This window comes from Podarcis filfolensis, assembly GCF_964270895.1.
Source record: "Podarcis filfolensis genome assembly, chromosome: 2".
Lineage (NCBI taxonomy): Eukaryota > Metazoa > Chordata > Lepidosauria > Squamata > Lacertidae > Podarcis > Podarcis filfolensis.
The window spans coordinates 55,588,302-55,613,307 of NC_139605.1; the positions used below are offsets into that span (position 1 = coordinate 55,588,302).

The 25,006-nt window shown below is 43.9% G+C and overlaps 2 protein-coding genes across 6 annotated transcripts in view; one reads left to right on the forward strand and one right to left on the reverse strand.

Moving 5' to 3' along the window:
• BRD8 (bromodomain containing 8) overlaps positions 1-22,643 on the reverse strand; it is a 30,400-nt gene extending 7,757 nt beyond the window's left edge. Inside the window, exons 1-21 of one of the 5 annotated variants that reach the window (XM_083603655.1) lie at positions 22,523-22,643; positions 21,766-21,862; positions 19,586-19,655; positions 19,246-19,295; positions 18,177-18,299; positions 17,989-18,069; positions 17,490-17,554; positions 16,849-16,985; positions 16,280-16,495; positions 14,246-14,390; positions 12,066-12,275; positions 11,348-11,628; positions 10,589-11,023; positions 9,809-9,902; positions 9,642-9,688; positions 8,249-8,454; positions 7,801-7,893; positions 6,345-6,413; positions 5,901-6,078; positions 5,473-5,577; positions 4,144-4,188 (exon numbers count right to left, since the gene is read on the reverse strand). In XM_083603655.1, coding sequence (XP_083459781.1) covers positions 4,144-4,188; positions 5,473-5,577; positions 5,901-6,078; positions 6,345-6,413; positions 7,801-7,893; positions 8,249-8,454; positions 9,642-9,688; positions 9,809-9,902; positions 10,589-11,023; positions 11,348-11,628; positions 12,066-12,275; positions 14,246-14,390; positions 16,280-16,495; positions 16,849-16,985; positions 17,490-17,554; positions 17,989-18,069; positions 18,177-18,299; positions 19,246-19,295; positions 19,586-19,655; positions 21,766-21,862; positions 22,523-22,541 — 2,766 coding nt within the window. In that variant the 5' untranslated portion in view covers positions 22,542-22,643. The remainder of the gene's footprint in view (positions 1-4,143; positions 4,189-5,472; positions 5,578-5,900; positions 6,079-6,344; positions 6,414-7,800; positions 7,894-8,248; positions 8,455-9,641; positions 9,689-9,808; positions 9,903-10,588; positions 11,024-11,347; positions 11,629-12,065; positions 12,276-14,245; positions 14,391-16,279; positions 16,496-16,848; positions 16,986-17,489; positions 17,555-17,988; positions 18,070-18,176; positions 18,300-19,245; positions 19,296-19,585; positions 19,656-21,765; positions 21,863-22,522) is intronic. The other 4 variants (XM_083603659.1, XM_083603656.1, XM_083603657.1 and 1 more) reach the window with 4 other exon arrangements.
• A 71-nt stretch (positions 22,644-22,714) lies between these two features.
• On the forward strand, positions 22,715-24,720 carry NHP2 (NHP2 ribonucleoprotein). Its single transcript, XM_083603683.1, has 4 exons — positions 22,715-22,949; positions 23,063-23,132; positions 23,874-23,979; positions 24,330-24,720. The coding sequence occupies exons 1-4, from the start codon at positions 22,793-22,795 to the stop codon at positions 24,453-24,455; spliced, it is 459 nt and encodes a 152-aa protein (XP_083459809.1). The 5' UTR covers positions 22,715-22,792; the 3' UTR covers positions 24,456-24,720.
• The last annotated feature ends 286 nt before the right edge of the window (positions 24,721-25,006 follow it).

Below are 25,006 nucleotides of genomic sequence, written 5' to 3' on the forward strand. Positions count from 1 at the left end.
ATCTAGGTTTAAAGGAGGAGATAAAGATGCTGTATGAGAATGCAGGTGAAAGTCATGGAAGCCTTCTGTTAACACCACCCTGGGGGAATTGTATTGCTTATGCTGGGATCACTTAACTAGTTATTATACAGTTATTCTTTTGATTATCCCTGAAATATTCTTCAGGGTGGAGAAAATCAAGAAGTCGTTTTTGCTTACAAAACCCGAGGGTGTCTTAAAACATTGTGACGGTTTCTTTTTTTACTCCCATTGGTGACAATATAAATTTTAGTAGACATGTTTTGAAGCAACACATTGAAGCGTTTGCTGAGATATCATGGTTGAAAGAAGTGGTAGTGAAGCTGAGGTTGAGGAGCCCTGGGTGGGTCCCCAGGGCTCTATCCAACTCTCAGGACTCTCCCTCAGCCACTTCCCCTCCTCAGCCCACATCCCTCATGGGTTTTCTGTTCCTACTCAGGCACTGCTGTTTCCATCTGCCCCACCCAGCCTTTCCCAGACTGTGACTTTGAGAACAGCAGCAGCTAGGAAGAGATGATTTCAGGGTGGGTGGGTGTGGGTGTGGTTTTATAATTTGTGTGTGTGTTTCAATTTGATCCTTTTACATGGTTTTGTATGTTTTATGGTTTTCATGCATTGCAATTTGCTGTTATTTTTACTGATTATAGATTGGTAAATTCTTTATTGTGGTATGTGTGAACTGTTTAATTATTTGCCGTTGTTTAATTTTACTGTGTATTATTAGATCCTGATGGATTGTTGATTGTGGCTTTGTTTGATATAAGTTGTCTATTTTAAAGTTGTGATTTTTTATATTGGATCAGATTGTTATTATTAACGTTTATTATGTGTTGGAAGCCGCCCAGACTGTCGTAATATAAATAAAATATTATAATATTATTTTCCTGTGCCCTTTTGCTGGGTTAAAATGTGTCTTGCTTGCTTGTATGGAGGACAGGTGTACTGTAGGTGTATAGAAACATCCACACAGTTGTAATGTAGCCTACTGTACAAAGGTGAAAAATCACATCCATTTCTCTGAGCACGCTTGTCTCTGGCTGCAGCCAACAATGACATGTCGCTCCCAGAAGGTATGAACCACAATGAAGGCCTCTGCACACCAGCTGGCTGCCCCTGTAAGACCTAAACAATCATAGTTTCAAGTCTTTGGCGTCTCCAGTTTGAAAAGTGGGCAAGGGAGAAAGAGTACTTAAGTAGCAGGGCTGGGAAGGGAAACCTATCCATGATATTGGATCAGGCATGGAGATCCTGTTGTTAGACTCCAACTTCTATCAAGTGCAGTCAGTATGACTAATAATCAGAGCTGACAGGAGTTGAAGTTCAACATCATCTGGAAAGCCACAGGCTCCCCATCCCTGACTTGCAGAGTCACTACCAATGAGCATAGCTGTGCACAGCACATTTAATGAGGGTGTGTTTGCAGGGTTTTTGCTTCCCCCCCTCAGGATAAATATTTATTGAATACATAATCATAAAGGACATTGTTTGATAAATAAACTGAAGAAACTAAAATGTAACTTTTTTATTAACAAAAAATACCTAAGTTTTGCTGCCGTGATAATGAAATGTCATGACCTTTAAACAGATGAGTTAAACCAAATTGACCAAAACAGATTATAGTTTCATCATCTTCCTGTCCTAGGAAGGTGGCAAGTGGTGCCTGGAGGGAGACAGAGCCATGAAAACAGACACAGGCAAAAGAAAAAGGCTGCAGCTTCTGCCTGCATCTGTAAGCAATGGTGGGATACTTAGCTCCAGCAGCAACAGTAAGGAAGGAGGAAACTGCAGGTCCTTTCTAGGCTTTTTATTCTGTCTCTCTGTCTGCTTCCCTCCTCCCTACTTCTGCCTTAGTCTCTCCCCCCATAGCCGCTTCCCTGTGGGTTGTGTCACCTGAGGCAGCCAGGCTGCTGCTCCGTGCTCTCTCCTCCTTGCTATGACCTCATGTTTTGAAACATTACGGTGTGTCTGGGCACACATAGCACACCTCTGCCAATGAAGAGACAGTAATGGACTACCACATGCCAGCAGAGGGCCATGGCCAACATTGATGTGACTATCTGGCACCCAGAGACAGGTAGAAACTCATCTATCACAGAACTGGGTTTGATAGACTAGCTCGAACGCCTCCAGAAAGGAAAATCCAATTGTTTCCTTTTGCTCTTCAGCAATTGATCTCTGAAGAGCAGAGGCAACTATTTTTTCAGCACATGGGCTGGGAGGAGAGACTTCTTTTTATGATGGGGAGGAAGATGGGAGCTAGCAGACCTGTTTGAAAGTGCTTGGCAGGTCTGATCTAGCTGATGGATTTGTCATTCTGGACTGTGTAGTCAAAACATTGATTCACAGTATGTGTAGGTCTTTACAAACAAGTTTTTCTTAGAGAGGGTGGTAATGTAAATAAATCAATGCAGCCAGCACACCTTGCTCTACAGGATTCTCTACTACAGTTTATTATACACATTTACACTCCACAAATACAAAAAAATCTGTACACTTCACATTACAGTACGTACTAGCCACCAGTTGCTAGCTAATATGAGGACACTAATAGGACCCCAATACTGCTGCCCTACAACAGGCAGTGGGGCTGCTCTCTTGTTTCTGGGATTACCCTGGTTACACATTCCAGGATGATAGATATTCTTTATTACTGACAGGTCAGCCCTTCCCTGTCCATAGCCATTTCATCCTCAGGATCAGGAAGGTTCTCATTTTGCTTCCTGGGTCCAGACACCAAAGACTGGGCTGTTTCTTATCTTCAGCATCATTTCTTCATCTTCATATCTGCTTCAATGGCACAACGCCGCCCTCTGGTTCCCCCATCCTAATCAAAATGCAGAGAGAAGGGAAGGCACTGTTATTAGCAAGACTGTGTCAAAAGGAAAGACTGCTGGCTGCCATCTGTGTTGCCAGGAAAGACTGACTGCACAGACAGGCAGTACCACTTGCCTTCCTAAAACACAGAGGACTACTTTATGAAACCAGCTACAGAGTTTGCATGTGAACTCAAAAGGGGAAAGGGGGAAATGGACTTTTGGCATTGGCATATGTGATGATGTGTTTGCCCCATGTGAAAAGTTCCAAGTCATTTCTTTCAGTGGGCAGAAAGGATGCTGACTAACATACCTGATCAACTGCTGCTCTTTACAGAAGTTCTCTTCCAGGTGGGTGACCCTGCCACTATCTCCCTAGCATGTCCTCACAGCGGCTCTCTGTGAATGTACGGAAGCTAGAGAGATCACTTCCATCTGCTGCCCACTCCATCTGGCTGCCTTTCCTCATGCTTCTCTGTCTTTAATAAATAGGCATTAGAAAACAATCCCTACCCGCATTCCCTTGGGTGGAGGATGAACCTGCCAAAACGCATCTTTGGGCAGAACAGCAGCTTTCTTACTATAGGACCATGGCTGCATCCATGGAAACAACACACTGTATTTTAGTCTTCTTGCAACGTACACTGTCTAGAACTATCCCATAGTTTGGAGGAGGCTTCAACACAAACTGTTGCAAGAAGTATGTATGAAACAGCAGCTCATATGTAACTAGATTTCTCTTTACAGCCGGGGAAGCTGTTATTGAGACAACCCTTCCTGGGGATCTTTTCCTCTGCAATTCTCAGAATAATTTCACAATTTTATTGTTGTGTTACGTCTTACAGAAAGCTGCTCTGAGAGTCCTGTGAGCTACGAAGGCAGGAACCAAGCTTTAGATGTGAATAATTAAATCCAACATAGGGATGCAGGGAAAACAAGGGAAGAGCCGCAAGCCAAGGATATTACTCTGCAATGTGGACTTTAGTGCGTAACTTTACCCTCTAAGCAAGTGTTGCCTTTTTAAATGTAGAGTCTTGTGATCTACCCAAAGCCAGAATGGAAGGAGACAGACTGAAGAAATGAAAGGAAGTGAGCAGCCTGCAGCCAGAAATAACAAAAAGTCCCCCACTTTCCCCCAGACATCCAATCACAAAACAATACACTGAAGCAAAAGGGGGTAGAGATATTTCTTATGTTTCAGCAACCCAGACATGACCATAGTCTGATTGTAATTTTAGAAAGCCCCTCATCATGCAGACAATGTCCCCATATTGTTATTGTGCTGCTGAAAGCGTAATCATTAAGTACTTACAAAGAGAGAAAGGAGGAAGGCAGGGGAGCCCATGGGGACACTGTCCTGTTAAAAGACAAACAGAAGTAGCAAATGAATTTGATGGAAATATACACATCCACGCACAGGAAGACAAGACAACACAAGGTGGTAGTCTAAACCACTGTTTTCCAAACTACGGTCTGGGACCCACCAGAGGGCCTTGGGCCACTTTCCAGCATCCTCAGTGCCACAGCCTCCCCTGTGCTTCCTCACTTGCCTCCCTGCCTCCTAACTGGACTATAGCCTTTTGGCTGGACCAAAGACAGCACCAGCAAATTCTAATCAGAACGCAGGAAAGTTCAGGTGGGGAGGAGGTAAAGAAGGTCTCCCTCCTCTCAGGGAAAAGGGACAGAAGAGGTGTTGAAGAAAGTTAGAAAGTAAGATAAAATATTAATATTTGTTGTTGTTATTATTATTATTGATACTAATAAGAAAATAAACAAACTGGGAACAAAAAAGAAGAGTCTAAGAAAGGAAAGCTATTATAGGAAAAAGTGAATGTAAAAGGACCAGAGAAGAGGAATGAAACAGGCAGTTTGAGTTGGTTGGTTGGTTGGTTGGTTGGTTGGTTGGTGGGGAAATAAGTACAAGTTGAGTGTGAAAGGAGAATAAGCAGAGATGGGTAATACTGCTTTAAAATGCAGGTGCAGGTGGAAAGGGAAAAATATAAAAGAAAAAGACTTCTCCACTTAGAATATCTGAATCAGTGAATCTGGCTTAACATGGGAAAACAGCCACAATACTTGCAGACTAATGTTTGTACTTAGCTTGAGGAAAGGTGAGCTATGGAACAAGGACAGCAATTTGCTAGCCAATTATGGCAAGCTCTTCCTCCCTCTGCCACTACCTTCTGACTGGTTCACCTCAATAACGTTCAATCATCTCAAATTGGTGCTGGGGGTAGAAAGTTTGAGAACCCCTGGTCTAAACCAAAAAAGCATGTCTCGATTGGGCTCCTGACTTCAAGTTTTGGAAAAGTGACTTCTCTGTCTCTAACCCACCACTCAGATAACAGAATAGAGCTGCTCTTCACACACTGAAATGCTGGTAGCAATCCTCAACTTCAAGGACAAATTAATTTTTCAGTGTACTAGATATTGAAAAATGCAGGATATGGGGGCAAGGGAGAGGGACTGCCACAGCCATCTTTGTTACTAATTAAACCGAAAGGGTAAGCCCACTTCTATTCCGAATGAGACTTCTAAATGAAGGATTCCAAAGCTTCTCTACTCCCCTCAAATGGATGCATCTATCAAATGGCTGAAACAACTTCCCCCAAACAAATCAAAGGTTCTTGTTAGCCCCCACCTTCTCTGAAGCATCTTGTTTCCGAGTGGAATCTCGTCCACGCAGACTTTTTGCACTGATCCCAGACTCAGACGTCTGCATGATCAACTGTGTGGCTAGAAATTGCTGCAAGAAACCACATAATAGCTATTAAGGTTCTCAACATGAATGCAAGTTTAGTGGCTTGCTACAGAAACAATGGAGGTAACTTCAGTTTACTGGTTTGTTTCTAAGCCTGCATTCCTTTTGATTGATCTTAGGAATGGTAAATCATGCAGGGATGGTCAGACATCAGGTTTAACCAGTTTCTCTCTAAGAGGATCTTAAAAGCTAATGAGACAATAAAGATGCCGCAAGGAGCAGGCATCTTCTCTAGTGTACTTAGTGCTTCCCATACAACATCAGGATAAGAACAGTGCCCCACTGAAAACTTCCGACTGTGGCTTTACCTGAATCTGCTCCAAGACATCTCGCTGCATTTCCACAGCCATGTGGTATACATCATGGTCAGAGCTGTTGTACATGACAGCATTTTGGAACATCAGCATGATATCACGTTGGAACTCTGCTGTGGTCCGGATTAGCCCATTCTCAATATTCTTCTTAATGGTTGATAAATCCATTGGCCTGTCAATAAAACACCAGACAAACGTTACCAAAGAAATTAAATTTATTAATACAATCTAAAAATATATTTAAAAATAACTAAACTAGCTGTTCTCCCCGCTTCTGCCAAGAATCTGATCATTGTACCTGATCAACTTTATTAATGCTAGATTGAAGAGACTGTCCCAGGTATATGCTGGCAGTGTCTGAAATCTGCAGGCTGACTGACGTCCAGGACAGATCTGTGACAGATGGCAACAACACTAAGGCAAAAACTGGTGACTCACCTCTGTACAATACTGTGGTAACCTGGAGCTATATCATCGGTCACGGGCTGCAAGAAGACATTGGCATACCTGTGCAACAAAAAATGTGCAAGAGAGTGACACAGGACTAGCTACTGAAAGTTTGAGTACATACAAGGTCAGTGGAAGTAACACAACTTCCACATGCAGAAGTACAGAACTGTTTCTCAACATGCTCTCCACTCATTTGCTCAATATGCTATAGCCAAGAGAATTCTACACCTGAAAATCCACCTTCTATGACTGGAGATGCACAAAGAGGAAACTACATACCAGTGCTATATATGCATATTTTTGTACCAGTTCCATCAAACTGGCAAAGCGTAGTTGGGACTTGAGAAATATGCACATAGAGCAGTAGCAGATATGCAGTCAGATGGATGTACTGTGAACTGCACCACACAAAGATATGACACCCACGGAAAATAGAAGATAGGCTACAGAATTCTGCTGCAGATGCCCATGTGGTAAGATCACTCAATACCTTTTCAGTTTTCTTCCATAGCCATCAGTACCTGGCATGTTTTGAGGGTTTATGTTTCAATTTGACAGCTTAGTTTTTCAAAATTTCATGGCGTTTGCCAGGTTTTGTGCTAAAGGCTCGCATGGAAATGCTTAGAGTTGCAACATTTAATTGATTAAAAGTTTTAAAATATATTAATCTAAGCAATTAATCAACTAAAAAGATGCCCAATTAATCAGGCAGATTTTTAAAAAATTAAGTGCAAGTACTTCTAAGGACTGCAGATGGCAAACACCCTATTAAGAAGAGGCATTCCCCTTTCTCTCACACACAAGGAAATGCCTCTTCTAGAATGAATGTTAGTACAACAGACACATACAGCAGTCTCTCCTCTTCCTACATCGGGGGTAGGGAACTGCCAGGTCATTTCTCCCAAACCATGGCCACCCACACACCCATCAGCTGACATCACTGGTGACATCAGCTGATGAGTGGGAGGGCAGGGTCTAATCCTGCATTGGCTACGCATTCCCAGCAGGGAACTAGTCCATGCAGTCAAGGCAGCAGTTTAATCCCAAGTTACTTCAAAGACTTTAGTATAGCTCCTGCACTCCCATTTGTGGCTCCAGAGACTCAAACAGGAACGTGGGCGCTGTTTTAAGGCCTTCTGCAAGTCTATCTCCACCCTTTTTAAGTCCCCGATCTTGGAGGCTTGAATGGGAACTGCAGAGAGACTTGGAAAAGGGTTTTTGAGTCTCCTCCTGCTCCCATTTTAAGCCTCTGCAATCAGTAGCTGAAAAAGGGGGAGCACAGGGAGACTCGCAAAGCACAAGGGATTTTGACAGGTGGATGGCCCTGCCAACCTGTCAAATTTGCCCTATAAGGCAGATTCTGGTAAAAGACTTGGCCCATGGAGCCAAAAAGGTTCCCCATTCCTGTTCTACATGCTTGGACACTGGATGCAAGTTGATTTACCTGTGATTGGCTGCTGCTCTCCAAACTAACATAATAGCCTTTTTCCAGATCTTCTGGGCCTGAATAGCCTCCTGATCCTCACTGCAAACAGAGCTGAAGAGGAAAAGGCATCTATTAGAAAAGGACACCCAAAGGCTCCTAAAGCAAAGCAAATAACCACAATCTCCAACATCCATCCCCTCCTACTTCAAATTTATCTAAGTTAACAAAAAAAGAAAAAAAGAAACGTTTGCTGGTCTCCTAAGCAAGCAAAAGTCTAACCTTGAGGCTTCTCCATACAGCCAAGAAGTTGTACAAGAAGAAGAAGAAGACTATAACATTGCATGGGTCTCAGCTAATTCACACTACATACCACTGTACAAAGGGACAAAATTAGTCTCAACTTTCAGCAGGCTAGTTGCATGTTCTGGGCTATCTAGTGAGTAGTTGTAGGTTCACCAATACTCACAACTGTGAGGAGGCGGGGCTGCTGGGAATGGAATCAGCCAAAGTGTGAGACTGCAAAGGCGCATTATGGATACTGAAGCCATCATCACTCTCACTCACAGGGGGCTCATTGTCCATTTCAGAGAGGTATCCCTCACCCTGATCTTCCTCTTTGGGCTCTTCCAGACTGGCAGCCTCACTGGCACCATCCTCCTCATCCTCTTCACCCTTAGATACAAGATTAAGATTCCAGCAAATCAAGTAGCACAACTAAGGTGCAGCTGCCAATAACAGCATCTGCACCAGCTGCCAAAGAAGACAGCAGAGGAAAAGGAAAAGCTATATGAACAAACATCTGCTCCTAGCATACTAGGGAAGCATGATTAGGGAGAATGCCTTTCAGCTAACTTCCCCACACAAGTCTATCTGCTTGCTGAGATTTACAGAAGGGACCCTGTCCCACTTCCCCCACCCCAAGTCACAGGGCCTTCACAGAAGTGGCACCTCTATCAAAAGGCAGGTGTTTTTTCCTCCCTCTCCTACTTTTGAAGGATGGCAAAGCCCACTCTTCTCCATCAAGACTTTTTCAACAATTTCAGCTTCTGCTCCCTTCCCCTTGATTTCTGTAATTTTATGCCAGCATCTTAAAATCTATGGATGGTATTGTTGCCAGGTTTTGACATGCTTAAGACGAAGGATGGTACCTCATCCTATTAGCACAATGATTTCCACTTTTACAACAGGACTCTCCCTACCCCAACCTCCCCAAAGAGACCCTGCCCACAGGCTTACAATTTAGAGGTACACAACACAAAAGGGAAACAGACTGGGTGGGAGAAAGAAAAAGCAAACTCAAGTATAAGTTCTTCATTTCAAATTCTTCCAGTGGGCAGCTGGAGTGGAAAACTTCACGAACAGGTGCCAGAATTGCTGGTCTCTCAGCTGCTCAGGTGATATGGCCCTGCACCCCTCCTCCCCCACTGTTGGATGTTAATGGCTGCTGCTAAGTGAGCTGAAGGAAGCAGCCTAGCTTCTCAGCAGAGCTGGTAGTGGCCCTGAATCCCTGCACCACTACTTCCACCCACCCAGTGCAGCCTGCTGCCAGATATTAATTATATTGCATTTTGTTACACAATACTTTGTTCATTCTTTTGAAGGTCTTTGGCCAGAAAAAAACAGGATAGGAATAAATATTAACACACAATAGCACAGCTACAAGGGAGGCCTGGATCTCTGCCTGCAGGAAGATTAACTCAACTTTTCCTTTTCGTCTGTAATTTTTGAGAACCTGGTATACATTGGGATCACACTCTAAATTAATTCTGGCATTCTCCACCTATGGCCTCAGATGCAAACAGCTGACAACTACTTTCATTCTGCATGTAAGTCAAGAAATCTGAGGGTAAATAAAATACCTTCAGCTGGTTCTCAAAAAGAGCTTGGGCTTCTTCCTTCATTGATTCTGGGAGGGGGGAAAAGGGGGAAAATTTTACTCCAATAATTTCAGGCAGTCAGATACCAGCCTCCCTCCCTAGCAGTGTCACAACCAGTTCCCCCTTCCCCAGCAAGCCAGTCAGGTTACCTGAAAGCTCATATTTGTGGTGAAGATCTGCTTGTGAGGAATCTTCGCTTGCACTTGGTGCATGTGGGGAGGAAGTATCATCATCAGGGGGAAGCTAGAAGGAAAAGAATGGCCTCACATGAGCAACAGGACCAGATTCCTACACAACTCAGCATTAAGTCATATTTTACACCATCAGGACTCTAAAGGCAGACAGCAATTGAACAACGAAACAGCTGCATCCACAGCAAAGCTCTGCATACCTGAGCAAGTGGCTCCCCAAGAATCTAACATATGGCCAAAACTGTGCATATGCTGTAGCCCCACAAGTACAAAGAAATGGAGAATGAAGTGTTCAGCTGACTGTGAATCCAGATTTCATTGATAAAGGGTGACAGCACAATGTACTTGGTGGGTAATGTCTTCCAAGTGACAGGGATAGTTGAAGAACATTCCCGAGGGACTGGGGACAGGGATTCAGTACTCACTGCCACTGCCTTCTGGCTAGCAAAACAAGAATACCCATAATCCCTGCCCCAATTTCAGCAATTTGCATAATCTATACATGCCAGATTTTTATTTGGGGTAAATCTAAGAATGCCCAAGCACAGATTGCACAGAGTGAATACAGTTAGTTTGTCAAGTCAGTTTGGCAAACAAACAAATTTGCTCGTTATTGTGCACTAAGCATAGGTCTGAAAAACATCTTCAAGCTAGGGGCCTCCCTCTCTCCTCCCATACCTCGTCTATCAACTGATTCCCCATTCATGTTATATCCAAGAAGCCTCTTCATTGATTTACCTCTGTCTTCACTGTGCCATGATCCATTTCAACCTTTGATGATTCCATCTCCATTTCAGAGCACTCCAGACCAGTAACCCGTGTCTCTTCATCTTCAGGGGCTTCACTTGTTCTGGTTGCTAGTGCAGAAGCTTCCTCAGGGCTCAGATGAATCTGTCCCTGCTCAGAAGGTTCCGTCTTTATTTCTGTTCCCAGATCCCCAATGCTCATCAGATCTCTGATCCCCTTAGCCTCTGATTCCTCACAGTCTGGTCTCTCCTGCTTTACAGTCACAGCCATTGGGGGGATCTGACACTGCTTCTCGTGCTCCTGTTGGATTGGGTGCTCTCGTTGGAGTGGGTGCTCCCAGGGGTCGGTCAGCGACTGAGGATCCTCAATCTCATCGCAGAAGGCCTCTACTGCTGCTACATCCAGGACTTCAGAATGGTCGTCCACCTTTACCAACAGCGATACAAGCAACAATCAGAGGCCACGAGAACAATGGAGATGTAAAGAAAGACCTTGCACTATCCCGTATATTCAACAGGCTAGGGTGCCAAACACATGGGAAGAGTAGAGGTCTAGTTCACATGTCACATTGAAACAGTAATTTAAACAATATGAATGAGCAGCATGCTAAAATTGTGGGTGCCTCATGACTCTCCAGTTGTGCTGAGCCAGGGTATACCCTGTAGTGTCACCTGAACCCAGCATGAAGTTTATTTTAACTATGGTTTCATGTGATATGAGAAGCATGACCAAGCCTCTAGATAATTTTACCTTGTCTTCAATGATAGCTATGATGTCCCCAACAGTCTCAAAGTCCAGTTCTTCCCCCGTGTAGGAAACTGCAATGTCCATCTTCTCAGCCAGATCTAGGTCTTCCTTCCCATCAATGCTGTGGTCTTTGGAAGCCCCTACAGCACCAGATGCCCCAGAGCCCAGGCAATCTTTCTTGATGGAATCAATGATCATGGAAATCTCACTGCTGTCCATTGACACTGTCACAGTGTGAGGATCAGGCACTGCCTCCATGGAAACACAGGTGTTGGGCTGACTCACTGGACAAGAGTGACAAGTCAAGTGAAAGCCTGGCAGCTGCAGCAACCAGCAGCATGGGTCAGATCAAGAAAATCAAAACACATTCTACAGTCCCCAAATAAAGGCACATGCAGGCTGATGGCCCCTATTTTCCCCACCCTCCCAAATGATGAGAGTCAGAGCAGGAGCCATCTCTTAGCATCGGAGTCTAGCTCTATCCCTCTTGCTAACTTCACCCCAGATCATCTTTCCTTTATCAGTTCCTGCACCCTGCCTGAAATACAAGGGGGACTCTTCTCAACAACCTCGGGCCCCTGGTACAATGAATCCCAAAATCAACCACCCGGCTACAGATTTTAGAGACGCCCACAGCCCACATCCACATAGACCTTCTACCGAACCTAAGAAGGAAAGTCTTCTGCAAAGTATGGGCGGGCATACGAGTGCAAGGACGCACCTGTCGCTACACTTTCAGGAGTTGCAGCGGGTGGCACAGCAGCTGGTGCTTGTAGCGTGGGCACCATGACTAGAGTTGCCTGAGACACGGACTCTACAGGGGGAGGCAGGAGTTTGCCTGGAGGTTCACTGGCAACAGCAGAAAAGGAAGCAAGCGATGTGGTGAATTGCGCTGGACCAGCTTCTAAAAGGCGGGAAAGTGTAGGAGCACCTAACAAAAGTGTGAAGAAGGGGGAAAGCACATTAGCCAAGAAGCTACAGAATACTACAGAGCAAGCAATCCTTGGGCTCTCGACCAGCTCATGCCCACCAGGGTTGCACACGCCGACACAAGTCACAAAACAGACCACAGAGAGCTGTCCTAGGAGTCACTTAGCAGGGCTCAGGAGCATATACAAGCAAGGATCACTGTGTGCTTTTAAAAGAGGAAGGGCAGCATTTTATACCACTAGAAGAAATTCTAATCTGGGCAAAACAACTACGTTTTCGTACACTGAACAAATCCTAGGAGGTTTTCATAGCTTTCCCTTTATTTGCAAAACCTAAATTCAATTTTCAGTATTTAAAGGTGTGCAAAATTCACAATATTTTGGTATAGATGAAATCGGATAGGGGAAAGAAGGGAGTGAGCAAAGTTTGACTGAGCAACAATGCCCAAGGGATAGCAGGATTCTGGAGCCATGGGAGCTAGTAAAGTATAAAAGGCCTTTCATGGAAGCTCAACACAAGTCTTCTGCTGAATCCGGAGTGTTTAGCAGACTTGGAGCCCACATTTTTTTCCCTATAAGGTTTATCATTGTGAGAATTATCTTTTTTAAAAAAGGAGGACCAAGCTAGGAAGGCAATTCGGCATCAATCAAGATCTTATGTCATGTAGCAGGGCTGGAGCAGACAAAGTCTGATGCAGAACTCTGAAGCCAAGCCTGTATATGCCCAATGTTAACAGTGCTCTGGGAGTATTTGGACCAAGAGAAGGTGAATTCTGCAACCAGTATAGAATACAAAGATTTTTCTTTCCATCACTTCCCCAACACCTGCATTTCCCTCAGGAATTACACACTTTTAACACTGTTTTAAAATGGGCCAGAAAACTACTTTTTTAAAAAGCTGAGATTCTCAGGGTACTTTGTGCTGCACTTGGAACCAATCTTTATGTTTGTATAATCCTTTTGCATCTACAAGGGGTGTATCACACTGGAGAGCTGGATCCAAAAGCTGGATCCAAAAATGGCTGAGCCTCCTTGGGTTAATTAGCTGACGTCGTAGGACATTATGTGACTGAAACTTCAAAACTTGGCTCCAACGGAAGATTCAGGAGTATATTCACACTTTTCCTCCTATTATTATTAAACTTTTCCTCCTTGAACTTTCCTGCACTTGATGCCATAAGACGTCAAAACAAGGGGGGAAATTATTATTTATTAAATCTGTATACCACCCTATACCTGTAGATCTCAACCTAGTGGGCTAACTGCTGAGGTCTAGTGGTCCTAATTAAGTTCCCTACCTCCAGCCTACTACTAGGTGCTTAACAATGAGGGCAGGGGGGAGTGAGGGAAGGAGGGAGGAAAGGGGGGGGCAGGGAAAAAGGACACACACCATGGCTCAGATAAAAGTCTCATGGTATCAGTTAAATACATACAAAACAGCATAAAAAAAAATCATTCCAGTCGCACCTTAGAGACCAACTAAGTTTGTTCTTAGTATGAGCTTCGTGTACATGCACACTTCTTCAGATAACATGCACACGAAAGCTCATACCAAGAACAAACGTACCAAAAGAATGGAGGAAATGGAAAGGAACATTAAGCTAAACATGAGATTAAGGGGAAGTAAGCAAACGAAGTGATTTAAGGAGGAGAATCAAGGCAATAACATTCATAACACGAAGTAACATGATCAAACATCACACAAAGCCCCGACACATACAAGCAAAGTTTTGACTAAAGGCTTTGCCATGCAGATTACATATTTGGTCTCCAAGGTCTCAGCTTTCATAGAATATGTTCTTGATTTATTCACATTATTTGAAACAGGACCCTCACATCCCCTGCTGTTCTCAACACAAATGGCAGACCAGAAATTACACACTATAGCAGTGGATATCTTCTGAAGCCCCTTCCAACTCTAGGATACTAATGCAGAAGAGAGAAAAACAGAACAATAGCAGAATAGGCCTACCTGAAGCAGCAGGAGATGCAGGAACAGTAGTTGAAGCTGACTGCATTTCTCCACCGTGCAGCCCTGGAAGAACCCCTCCCACTTCCAGGAGGAGACCAGAGCTGCTTGTGTGACCAGAAACTACTGTCATGTCGCTCTCACCCACCTGCCAAAGGATATTCACATACTAAAAACCAATACACAGACTCTCCCACTGCTATCCACACACAAGGTCTTGCGTGTACTACCAATAAAACTAACTCAGGTTCTTGCAGCTGGCTCCGCTGAGATGCTCCAGCTGCTCCCATGTAGCATTTAAGCAAGGAGCCAGCAGCATGGATAAAGTCAATCAAGTAAATAAAGTCAATCAAGCACAGAGGCAAGGAAAATCCAAAATAAAAAACTCCCTCATTCTCATCCAAAGAAATAACACTCTGCTTCTCATCCATGGCTAGAAATTCAGGTTAGCTCGGCTTAATTTGTTAGAAATGCCAGACAGGAAAGATCAGCTCAAAAAGGAGAAAACTGTAGAGCTTTCCTTGGAAACACAAGGCAGATTTTTTTCTAAGCCCACCTCCCCAATATAATCAATGCTAAAAACATAAAATAAAACCTTATGTATTAAAAAGTCACAGGAGAGAAGGAAAAAATAACCAAGGTGTATATGAAGCAAACAAAGACTACATTGCATAGATGGTCACACAAATCCCAGATGACCTTACTCATATGAAGGGATCCCCATATGGCTGCAGATCCTCCCGTTCCACATAGTGTCCATTCCACCTGCCCATGCACACTCACCAATGGTGAGAGAAGACAGACTTTATGAGACAGATGGGAAAGCTGCGGCCCTCTGGAGATTATTGGACTAGAATGCCCATCAGCCCAAACCCAATTGGCCATGTGCCTGGGGCTGATGTGGGTTGGAGTCCAACATGTGGAGGGCTACAGTTTCTTCACACACCCCTGCTCTTTGGGGATCCCGCCACATGCAGGCAGTGAACAAGCTCTAAATATATTAAGAGAGCAAAACAAAATACATTATGGCTGCCATCCCATACACACTTACCTGGGTGCATGGGATTGCAGTGCAAAACATCCAAATTATTGTGTAATTGTGTGAGGTTTCCTAAAGTTCTTGCACTAAATCATGTCTAATTTGACATTAATGTTGTAAACCATCTAAAAGTCTTTTTTGTTCTGGTAAATGATATATAATTTCTGTTAAATAAAATAAATAGTTTCTGTGTGTGTGTGTGTGTGTGTGTGTGTGTGTGTGTGTGTACACACACACACACACACACACACACAGTTGTAATTTCACTGTATGCAGCTTGGTTGCCTCATTCTCCTCTTTTGTATGCTCAATGTACTTAAAATATTTTTATCCCACCTGTCCCATACTTCAAGGTGATTTACAACATATTTAGGACTAAATTATTAAACAAACCACACTAAAAATAAGTCCAGTGAGTGATCAGGAAGCAGTTAATGTTGAAGCACTGGAGGCTAACCATTGTGGTTCTGATCAAATCCCTTGGATGAGAAATCACTGGGAGCCCCGTGTTAGAACAATATATTAAGTATAATAAATAATTTTTAAAGAAACAACCAATCACCATTAAGAACAATTAATTTTTTTAAAAAGCAATAAAAATCCCAACCAATCTGCAACTGCGTTTCCTTAATATGGCTGTGTATGGTCTTCAACCCTGTATACTCATGAACTAAAAATTCCCAGTTCAAATGTCATCTTAGTATTATGAACTCACTTTGTAGCATTATGACAGTCACTCTCCCCCACAGCTGTAACATGCAGATAATAATACTAGCCTGCCATATAGGGTTATCATATGAATGACTAAGATGCTGCATGCATAGTGCTTTGTGGAGCTTGGAAAATTTGCTATATAGCAGCCAAAATTAACATGTGGCATTTAAGGCCTATCTAAGCTTCCCCCTTTGAAAAATGCTTGGGCCTTTTGCCCTTTCCAGTGAAAGTCAGTCACAGAGATTCACCAGGACTATTGCATATGTAAGCAGGGAACTCCATACCAGCCTGGGGCTTGTGGGCAGGAGGCTGCCCTTCTTCAGCAGCTCTGAAAGCAGAGGAGAAGGAGGCGGAGTTGCTTTCTGTCCTAGCATCTTTTTCTGGGCTGAATCATCTGTGACTGGGGTCATGGGGGCATCCAGGGAGGTGGAGCCTATAGGGGTGTCAGGGATCCCAATGAAGGAGGCAACTGGGGTGCTGGGCAATGTCCCTGGAGTTACCTGAGAAAGAGAAAAACCACACTGTTCAATGCCACATCCTCATCATCCTGACAAGTCCCAATCACCCCTCCCACCGGGGCCAATGACCAAGCATACCCCAAGCACCTCCTCCATCACTCTTGCTCCCCTCAGCCCTTTGTGTACCTCCACCTCTTCAGACCTACACTAGCAGTTACCACCAAAGTGCATTTCAACCTTTTGCCACACAGCACAAAGCAGGCTTTGTTCTCTGGAAAAGGTTGCATGCAAGCTATCAACATTATAAAAGAAAAAAAGGGGGGGCAAGAAGTCTGGGAAAACTGCAGAGAGACCTATAGGGTCTCAATGGTTTCTCATTCTTGCCATATCCTTACCCCTGGACTAGCCTCTTCCAACGTGGGTTGAGATAAGTCACCGAGACTGTAGTCTGCTCCTGGCGAGGTTGAGCCTGCAGGAGAACGGACCATAATTCCTGGAGGTCTTCGTGATGTGTTCTTAACTGCCTGACGAGCTGGAAAATGCCGAAAATTCAGTCAAGAAGTTCAAAGAATCACCTTGATAAATAAGAAATCTCAGCACAAGATGAAATGATCCCCAAAACACCATCACAAACATTCTTGGTGCTAATGAATTCCTGCTGTTTCTCCCAGCATAAAGAATCAGAATACGCAACTGGTAGCAAATTCTTCCTCAGTGGCTTATTCATCACTAATCCAGGCAGCTTTCTTACTTCATCTCTTTTTCTGTTAAAAGAATCTCTCTGGAATTTTGCCTTCCCTCAGGATTCTTGCACCAAAACCTGGCATCTAAAACTGAGGACAGTCTTTTAAGAAGGGAGAGGCTTCTGAAAATCATACACTGTCTTCCACTTCACAAAGGGAAGACTGAGGAAATCAGGCTGACCCAATCCATCTACCTGTAGACTTATTTCTTCCTCTCAGCTCAGTTGCACCACTAAACATGTTCACCTCCAGGAGTTTGGTTCTATGGGATCAAAAACTGGCTTCCAACTAACCTTGATAAGCAGCATCTGTAGCCTTTCTCTTCACTTCTGCCTCCTCCTCTTCCATTCTTTTCTTCCTGAAAAAAATAACCAAGTTCAATGTTACACTAGGCTATTGGGTGCAAAACGGAGGTGCTTCCCATGGATGTGTTAGACAGATATCCACAGTCCCTAATATAATAACTGCTCACAATTAAGCCCCGAGGCAGGCTTTTCAGCCAAGACCTTAAAAATGTCAGGCCAGATATCAGGACCATTTCCCAATAATGCCCTCAAAGCTCTACTTCAAAAGCCACAAGGCCTTGCAAGCCAGGGGATGAGGGAGAGAAAGTGAGCAAATGCTACAAAGCTTGGGCAATTGCACCACATGGGGTAATGATGCCATAAAGCCAAGAAGCGTCAAGTTCAATCATTTCGTTGCAATGCTAAGAACTAAATCTGAAGGCTCAGATATGAAGTCCCAGAAAGAAAGAAAGAAATGCTGTAGCAGGGAAATAATAAGATAACCCACACCACAATGTCATTGCACAGTTCCTCCAGCCTATGGTCCATGTGCCCTGCCTGGATCAGTTCTGCATCCCTCTTCAGCTGCCTGTAGAGACAACACAGATAGGTTTGATCCATGTTATCATTATTCACATGTCCTGAAGCAACCAGGGTTTTCAAGAGCTCCAGACTCCAAAAAAATCTGATAGGTACCTGTACTTTTCCTGCGTCTCCTTAATCATCTTCTTTAACTCCTCAACCCGTTCTGCTGTCAGTTTTCTCACAATTACATCTTCCACAGTTTCTACCACTTCTCCCTTCTCACCACGCTTTCTTCTACACAAAAAAGGAGAAAACAATCTAGCAACCAGTAATGGCTTTCAATCTTCCCATACACAGCACCTTTTGCTCTCACATATCCCACCTTATTCTTCCTTGTTCCAATTATCTCTTTCCCACTTTTGCTATTCTGCAACTCAGTGGAAATGCAATCTTAAAAAGATCACAACAGCCTAAGTATCGGCCAGCCACTCTGGAAATTTGTATGGGAAATTGCAAGAAGCCTACCTTCCCAAACATTGTACATTGTACAATTTATAGGGACTGAAACATAAATAAAAAGAAGAAATGATTCAGTCACAAGACACAATAATATATATGAAAAAGTGTTTGGCTTCTAAAGCTGAGCAACTTTTGCAGATTTAAACATCCTACTGCTCTTTCCCGGGGAATGATGTCGAACTGACCCCCAAGTAAAGCACAGGTTACAAAAATATGAGAAAGACATCTACTCCCCAAACCAGAATGCCTGAGCTAATCCAGAATCCACTGCATTTCAAACTGGCCTCATTGCTGTCATTTGATGGCAATGGGCCTGATTGCTCCAGCAGCATTCTGTCTGCCCCCCACCTGGCCAGCATGAGCTATGGGTCTGGATGGAGCTAGATGAGATTGTGGCTGTGTCCTTCTTTCGTGTTTTGTGACTACTCAGCCAGGGTTTGGATTGTTCTGCCAGTGAATTATCTTTCTTTGTAAACAAATCACTTAGCTTAGGGTAAAGTATGCAAGTTACTATAATTTCTGGGAGCCAGACTTAAAAAGAAAGATGGTCAGGAAGCAGCGTTTCAGGTACTTTCGTATGCTGTGTTCAAACTGTCATTCTTCTTCAGTTCTCAAATAGTCTATAACACAGTAGTTTACCATTACACAGTATCTTCCTTGCAATGTGAAGTCCTGCCCTGTCCCACCCCACTCAAAGAGATGGTTTGGCCTTTGAACTCACTTTGGGGTCTCTGTGGTCTCCAGAAGCTCAGAATATTGTGATGCACAATGCTAAAAAAAAAGATAATAAAAGTGCATACAGATTTCAGAAGATAAATCACAACAGACAGCACTAAGAATCTGAGTTGAGACAAAAACTTGGGGTAGTTTATATAACACACATTCCACATATTAAAGCTGTTTCCAGATATGTGGGCTAGGAAATATACTTTCCTGGCAAATGATTTAAAACATGTTTTACGCATTTAACGTGCGATAGATCCTTACAGGGAGTCCCCTGAACAGGTATTCCCCATAGGTGAAATGAAAGCCTATTATGATGTGAAATTTAAGCACCCTACCTTTTGGGAAAACCAATCAGGTGGGCGGCCTGGCTCTGCAAAGGGTTTGATGGCTCTGCTGACAGACACCCTAGAGAATAAGAAGAAAGTTTCAAGATCTTCCCTCCTTTGCTGGGCAAAATATAGTGGGGAAGGTTTGGTCACCAGTTGATTGGACTGGGGAAACTTTGACCCACAGACAATACAGTGGTACCTCAGGTTAAGTACTTAATTCATTCTGGAGGTCTGTTCTTAACCTGAAACTGTTCTTAACCAGAAGCACCACTTTAGCTAATGGGGCCTCTCGCTGCGCCGCCGTGTTTTGAGAAACCCATCTCCCACATCTGGATTTTGTTTAAAGAAACCCCAGCATCAAGTGGGTGGTTAGAAACAGTCAAAGGTCAAAGGCCTATAGCACGTCTTATCCCCTCCCCTTTCTCTAGGAATGTGTGTATGTGCAGTGGTATAAAGCCAAGGCTGGATTCAGCACCATTTGCACGAGTGTGAGCTTTTATCATCTTGGTGGATGTTACATGTTGTATGGTAAAGTATAGCATGGTGAGATAGCATGGTAAAGTGCTAGTGGATCTGTCTGCAAACTTGGATCATTACTAGGTTTATCTCTAAGATCAGAGAACTGCTTTGTAGTTGATAAGTTCATGATGTAGCAGCATCTCTTAAAGTTTTTGTAAGTAGTGTGCCTATGCTTGTCTTGTGCTGTGAGACAATAAACACATTACACTTTGAACTGAACTGTGTGAGAAAGGAGTTTTCTTAACAGGGAACTCTAGAAAATACTGACTACTGGAAGGTAAGAAGACTTTGAAGTTCTTCTGTACGACTCTGCTGGAGCTGTGCATACTCTGCTCACTGCACTGGTCAAAGTGTGGTATAATATCAACAACATATGGTGGGCCCAATATAACAGGTTATGGGCCAACTGACTTACGAGTCTAACCACCTGTAGCCCATATTTGGAGCTAGAAAGAGTGGTTGACTTTGCTGCTGTGCAGCTAAGATACCACCACCACCCTGCCTTGTAGGTTTTGTACTTACAGTTCCATGACTGGAAGGATGATGCTAAATACACTTGCAAGAGGATAACAGAACACTGGCAAGCAGAAACATGAAATCCTCCTGAACTATTAACAGCTTGCCAGAAAACTACCCCGAGTTCAGCTCTGAGACCCTTAGAGATATTCACACGGTCCCCAAAAACAGCTTCCCCCATCTTGAACCTCTATATAAAATCACACCTTCATCCTTCTAAATCAGTTTTTCATTGGAAGCCCAAATTATCCAGTTGTCAGTATTACTATTTGGTGTTAACAATCATCTCAACTACTACTACTACATATGAATAATGACACAGTGCAGATGTAGATACCTGCTCACTTTTCTATTAAAGCCCATTTCCTAAACCATTTCTCCCCTTTTTTCACCAGCGTATATTGTTGACTATATATTTAGAATTATATTTTGAAATTATTTGACACAAGATTATTTTAGCATAGTTGACTATGTAATATGCAGCTGGGTTATATGTCCAAGCTCATTGGCTAATGTCTAGAAAATCCCTTCTCAGTAGGACTTTGGTATGCTTCCTAGTCTTGCAATCCTACAATTCTGTTTTTAACAATTTTTCCAACACATGCAAAGTTAGGATCACAAAGGGCATTCAATTACTTCTTGTGTTTGGAATAAGAGCCATCACAAATCAATTGAGGGTTCTTTATGACTTATGTAATACAGTTAAACAATATACATTCAAAGTGTTGGTGTTGACCTTTAAAGCCCTAAACGGCCTTGGCCCAGTTTACCTGAAGGAGCGTCTCCACCTCCTTCTGGTGGTTCCCTCATTGCAAGAATTAAAGCTACAGGGAACCCGGCAGAGGGCCTTCTCGGTAGTGGCGCCCTCCCTGTGAAACACCCTCCCATCAGATGTCAAAGAGTGCTACTTGACAACTACCTGACATTCAGAAGACATCTAAAGGCAGCCCTGTTCAGGGAAGTTTTTAATGTGTGACATTTTAATGTATTTTTAATCTTTGTTGGAAGCTGCCCAGAGTGGCTGGGGAAACCCAGCCAGAAGGGCGGGGTACAAATAATAAATTATTATTATTAAACTATGTTACAAGGCATAGCAGGAACTGTATTTAGCAACAGTTTTTATGTAGCCAACAGTTATATCCGTTTCTTACCAGTTTTGGTCTCCACTCCGCATGACTGAAGAAGCCAAACAAAGTTTTTCCCGGATAGACCATGGCTCTGTAGGCCCAGCACTCAGCAACTTGTGCTCTGATGTGGAAAAAGATAAACATTACAGTGTTGCAACATGCCCACACAGTTAAAAAGAACCCTCAAACTAAAATTAAATCTATCTCAATCCATGCTGCTTTTAAAAGTTTGGTTTTCAAGCCCCTACACCCTCCATGCCCCACCACAAACAGCCACACCAAAAGTCAATTCAATGAAAAGTCTACTGGTAACAACTGAGTGGCAGAGAATATATGTTGCATGCAAAAAGTCACAGGGTCAATTTCCTGTTAACCTCAGGAAACATTCCCATCTGAAACCCTGAAGAGGTGCCTTCATTTAGTGGTAGGGAAGATTCCTTTCTGAAGCCCTGGAAAGTCACTGTCAGTCAGTATGAACAATAAATAAGCCGTTTGTCTGGCTAAGCATAAGGCCTTTTACTACCTCCTATGCCCGTTATTCCCGGGTACCTCAGCTAAGGAGAAAACTGACCTGTCATCGGAGGCCTTTTAGTCAAGCCACCTCCCAACCAACCCTTCTTAAAGTCATGTTAAAAGTTGCCTGACACCTGACACAACAAACGAAGCTTCGCTCAACCAAGCAACGGGCATCCTTCTCTAGTTTTTTTTTTATGGCGGGGCCAACCCTAGCTCCCCTCACCGCGCCACGTCCCTCCTTCCCCAAAGAAAGACCCCCACTCACTACCCGTCCCCGCCGCCATCTTCCCCAAGACGCCAACAAGCGCGATGCTTGCTGGGAAACCTGCTCCGAGGAGGAAGGAGAGGGCGGCATTTATTCCTCAAAGTCGCTTTTCTACTGGATGATGGCAGAGCTGGCCGACCAATGGGGTGACCGGAAACAAGGTCTTTCCCTCCCTTTGAGCTCTATGGTTGCCTTCCCAGAGTTCCTTGCTCTGGGAGGCTCAGGAGCGGAAGTGGCTGCACGTGGGTCCGCGTTCTTTCGGCGGCAAAGATGGGCAAAGCCAAGCACCAGGAGTCGAGGGAAGAGCCGGAGCCCGAGGCGACCCCGGAGAAGTCGTACCACGAGCTGGTGGAGAACGTGAACGCCATCGCGCGGCCTCTGGCCTCCCGCAAGTTGACGCGCAAGTTGTACAAGTGCATCAAGAAAGGTGCGCGTGCAGGACGGGGAGGGGAGGGGAGGGGAAGGAGGGCGGTCCGGCTTTCGCGGGCGGTGGGGGCTCCGTCCAACAACCCTTGCTGGAAACTCCCGTTTGACTTGCAGCATCGAAGCAGAAGCAGATCCGGCGTGGGGTGAAAGAGGTCCAGAAATTCATCAACAAAGGCGAGAAGGGGTAAGAACTCCGCGCCGTTGCGACGCGATGTGCCTTCTTTCTCTCTCCGTGCCGCTGCCTGACGCTAGCAGTTCAGATCTTGAATTCGGAGCCAGTCTTGTTCGCTAGGCCTGGTCCCTACTCTCGCCGTGTTAGGAAATCCTCTTTCTGTCTGTCTGTCTGTCTATCTATCTATCGGAGAGAGATATAGACACGCAGTTATGTGTTGTTTAGACACACAAAGCTTTGAATCAGTAGATGACATTTTCTGAGATGTTCCGGGTCGTAAGCTTTCAAATAATCCTCAGCTAGTTTATAATCCTGTGATTCTGTTGGTGCAAGAGACAAAGGGACTGAAGGGACTGCTTTTAGTGCAGTCATTGCCAAACTGGTGCCTTCCAGCTATTTTGGCTACAGCTCAGGGCCCCAGCCAGCACAGCTGAAGGGCACCTTATTGGCGAAGGCTGTGCTAATACAAGGGTGGGGAAGCTTTATATTCCATCTCCTCTTAGTCACAGCTAGCATAGCTAATTTTCAGGGATTATCAGATTTGTAACATTTGAAGGCCTTCATCCTTGAAGGCATCATCACCAGAGAAACAATCTGGTTGTGTGTGAGAATGAGTAAACCTGTATTACAATATCAAATATTTGGAAAGATTCATAATATATCTGTTTTAATATATCTGTTTTGTTGTCTTCTCTACTTGCATTGCTCTGGTCTTATTTTTGTTGCTGATGCTGCATTGTCTGTCTCTCTTAGGATCACAGTTCTTGCAGGAGACACACTTCCTATTGATGTTTATTGCCACATTCCCATTATGTGTGAAGACAGGAGCCTTCCATATGTCTACATCCCTTCCAAAACGGTAATGTAGGGTGGGGAAGTAGAAGAAAGGGATTCTCTCTTTCTGTGGATCTAGAGTGGAAACTGTATGTAGAGTTGGAAATGACCAGGATTCTAACATCGTTTTGTTTCCATGCTACTATTAAAATATGGCTTCCATTTCTTGTAGAATTTTTATTCTTCACCATAGACCTGCATCCTGATAAGGAACAGAAATCTTGGTTATTCTAGAAGAGCAGTTTCACGCAGCTGGCATTTATATAATTTCTCCATGTGAATTGGTACATGGTCCGTTTGCTGCTTAAAGTAAAAAAGGTAAACTTGTATGTGAATTAGGAAACTGAATGCTGCTTTCCTATTTTTTTCTTTCAGGACTTGGGAGCAGCTGCAGGTTCAAAGCGACCAACGTGTGTGATCATGATCAAGCCCCATGAGGAATATCAGGAAGCCTATGATGAGTGTATGGAAGAGGTGGAGGCTCTTCCCCTCCCTCTGTGAAGAACATCAGTAAGAGATGCTACTAAGACTGACAAACAGGCACTTGCCTGGGCAGTAGCTTGACCCTGATTTTAGAGGAGCCGTGCAAGGAAGAGAATACTGCAATTGGCACTGTCACCAGCCCTGTGGCTCATACCCGCTTCAAGGGCCAGATATTAAGCAACTTTTTTAGAAAGAAGTTATTGACTTGTCTTGCAGCAAGGGAAGTTTCTGAAGCTTGGGGGCGGGGGAGGCGGAGAGATTAAACTCATTAAAACACTTGTAATGTTGTGTAGTGTCTATTACAACACACTATTTACCCCTACATACCACAACTTATCCTTGACAAGGTGAAGTGTTCACCAACTTTTACATTCTTCCACTTGAAGTAGATACATAAATGATTTTTAAATTTAATGTGTAAGTTGATCAATCCACATATGGTAGAGAAACTGCAATATCCCTGTTTTGGCAGGGCAGGTGGTGGCAGTGGGTGTTTTTTCTCCCTTCAGCAGTGTCCGTCCCATTTATTTCAGTGTGAGAGCTGGCATAGTTTGTTCCCTAGGCTGGGG

Excerpts from the sequence above, each read along its gene's own strand:
- NHP2 (XM_083603683.1), top strand. The coding sequence starts at position 22,793 with ATGGGCAAAGCCAAGCACCAGGAGTCGAGGGAAGAGCCGGAGCCCGAG. Across the intron at positions 22,950-23,062 it reads GTACAAGTGCATCAAGAAAG|CATCGAAGCAGAAGCAGATC; the intron begins GTGCGCGTGCAG and ends TTTGACTTGCAG. Across the intron at positions 23,133-23,873 it reads ATCAACAAAGGCGAGAAGGG|GATCACAGTTCTTGCAGGAG; the intron begins GTAAGAACTCCG and ends TGTCTCTCTTAG.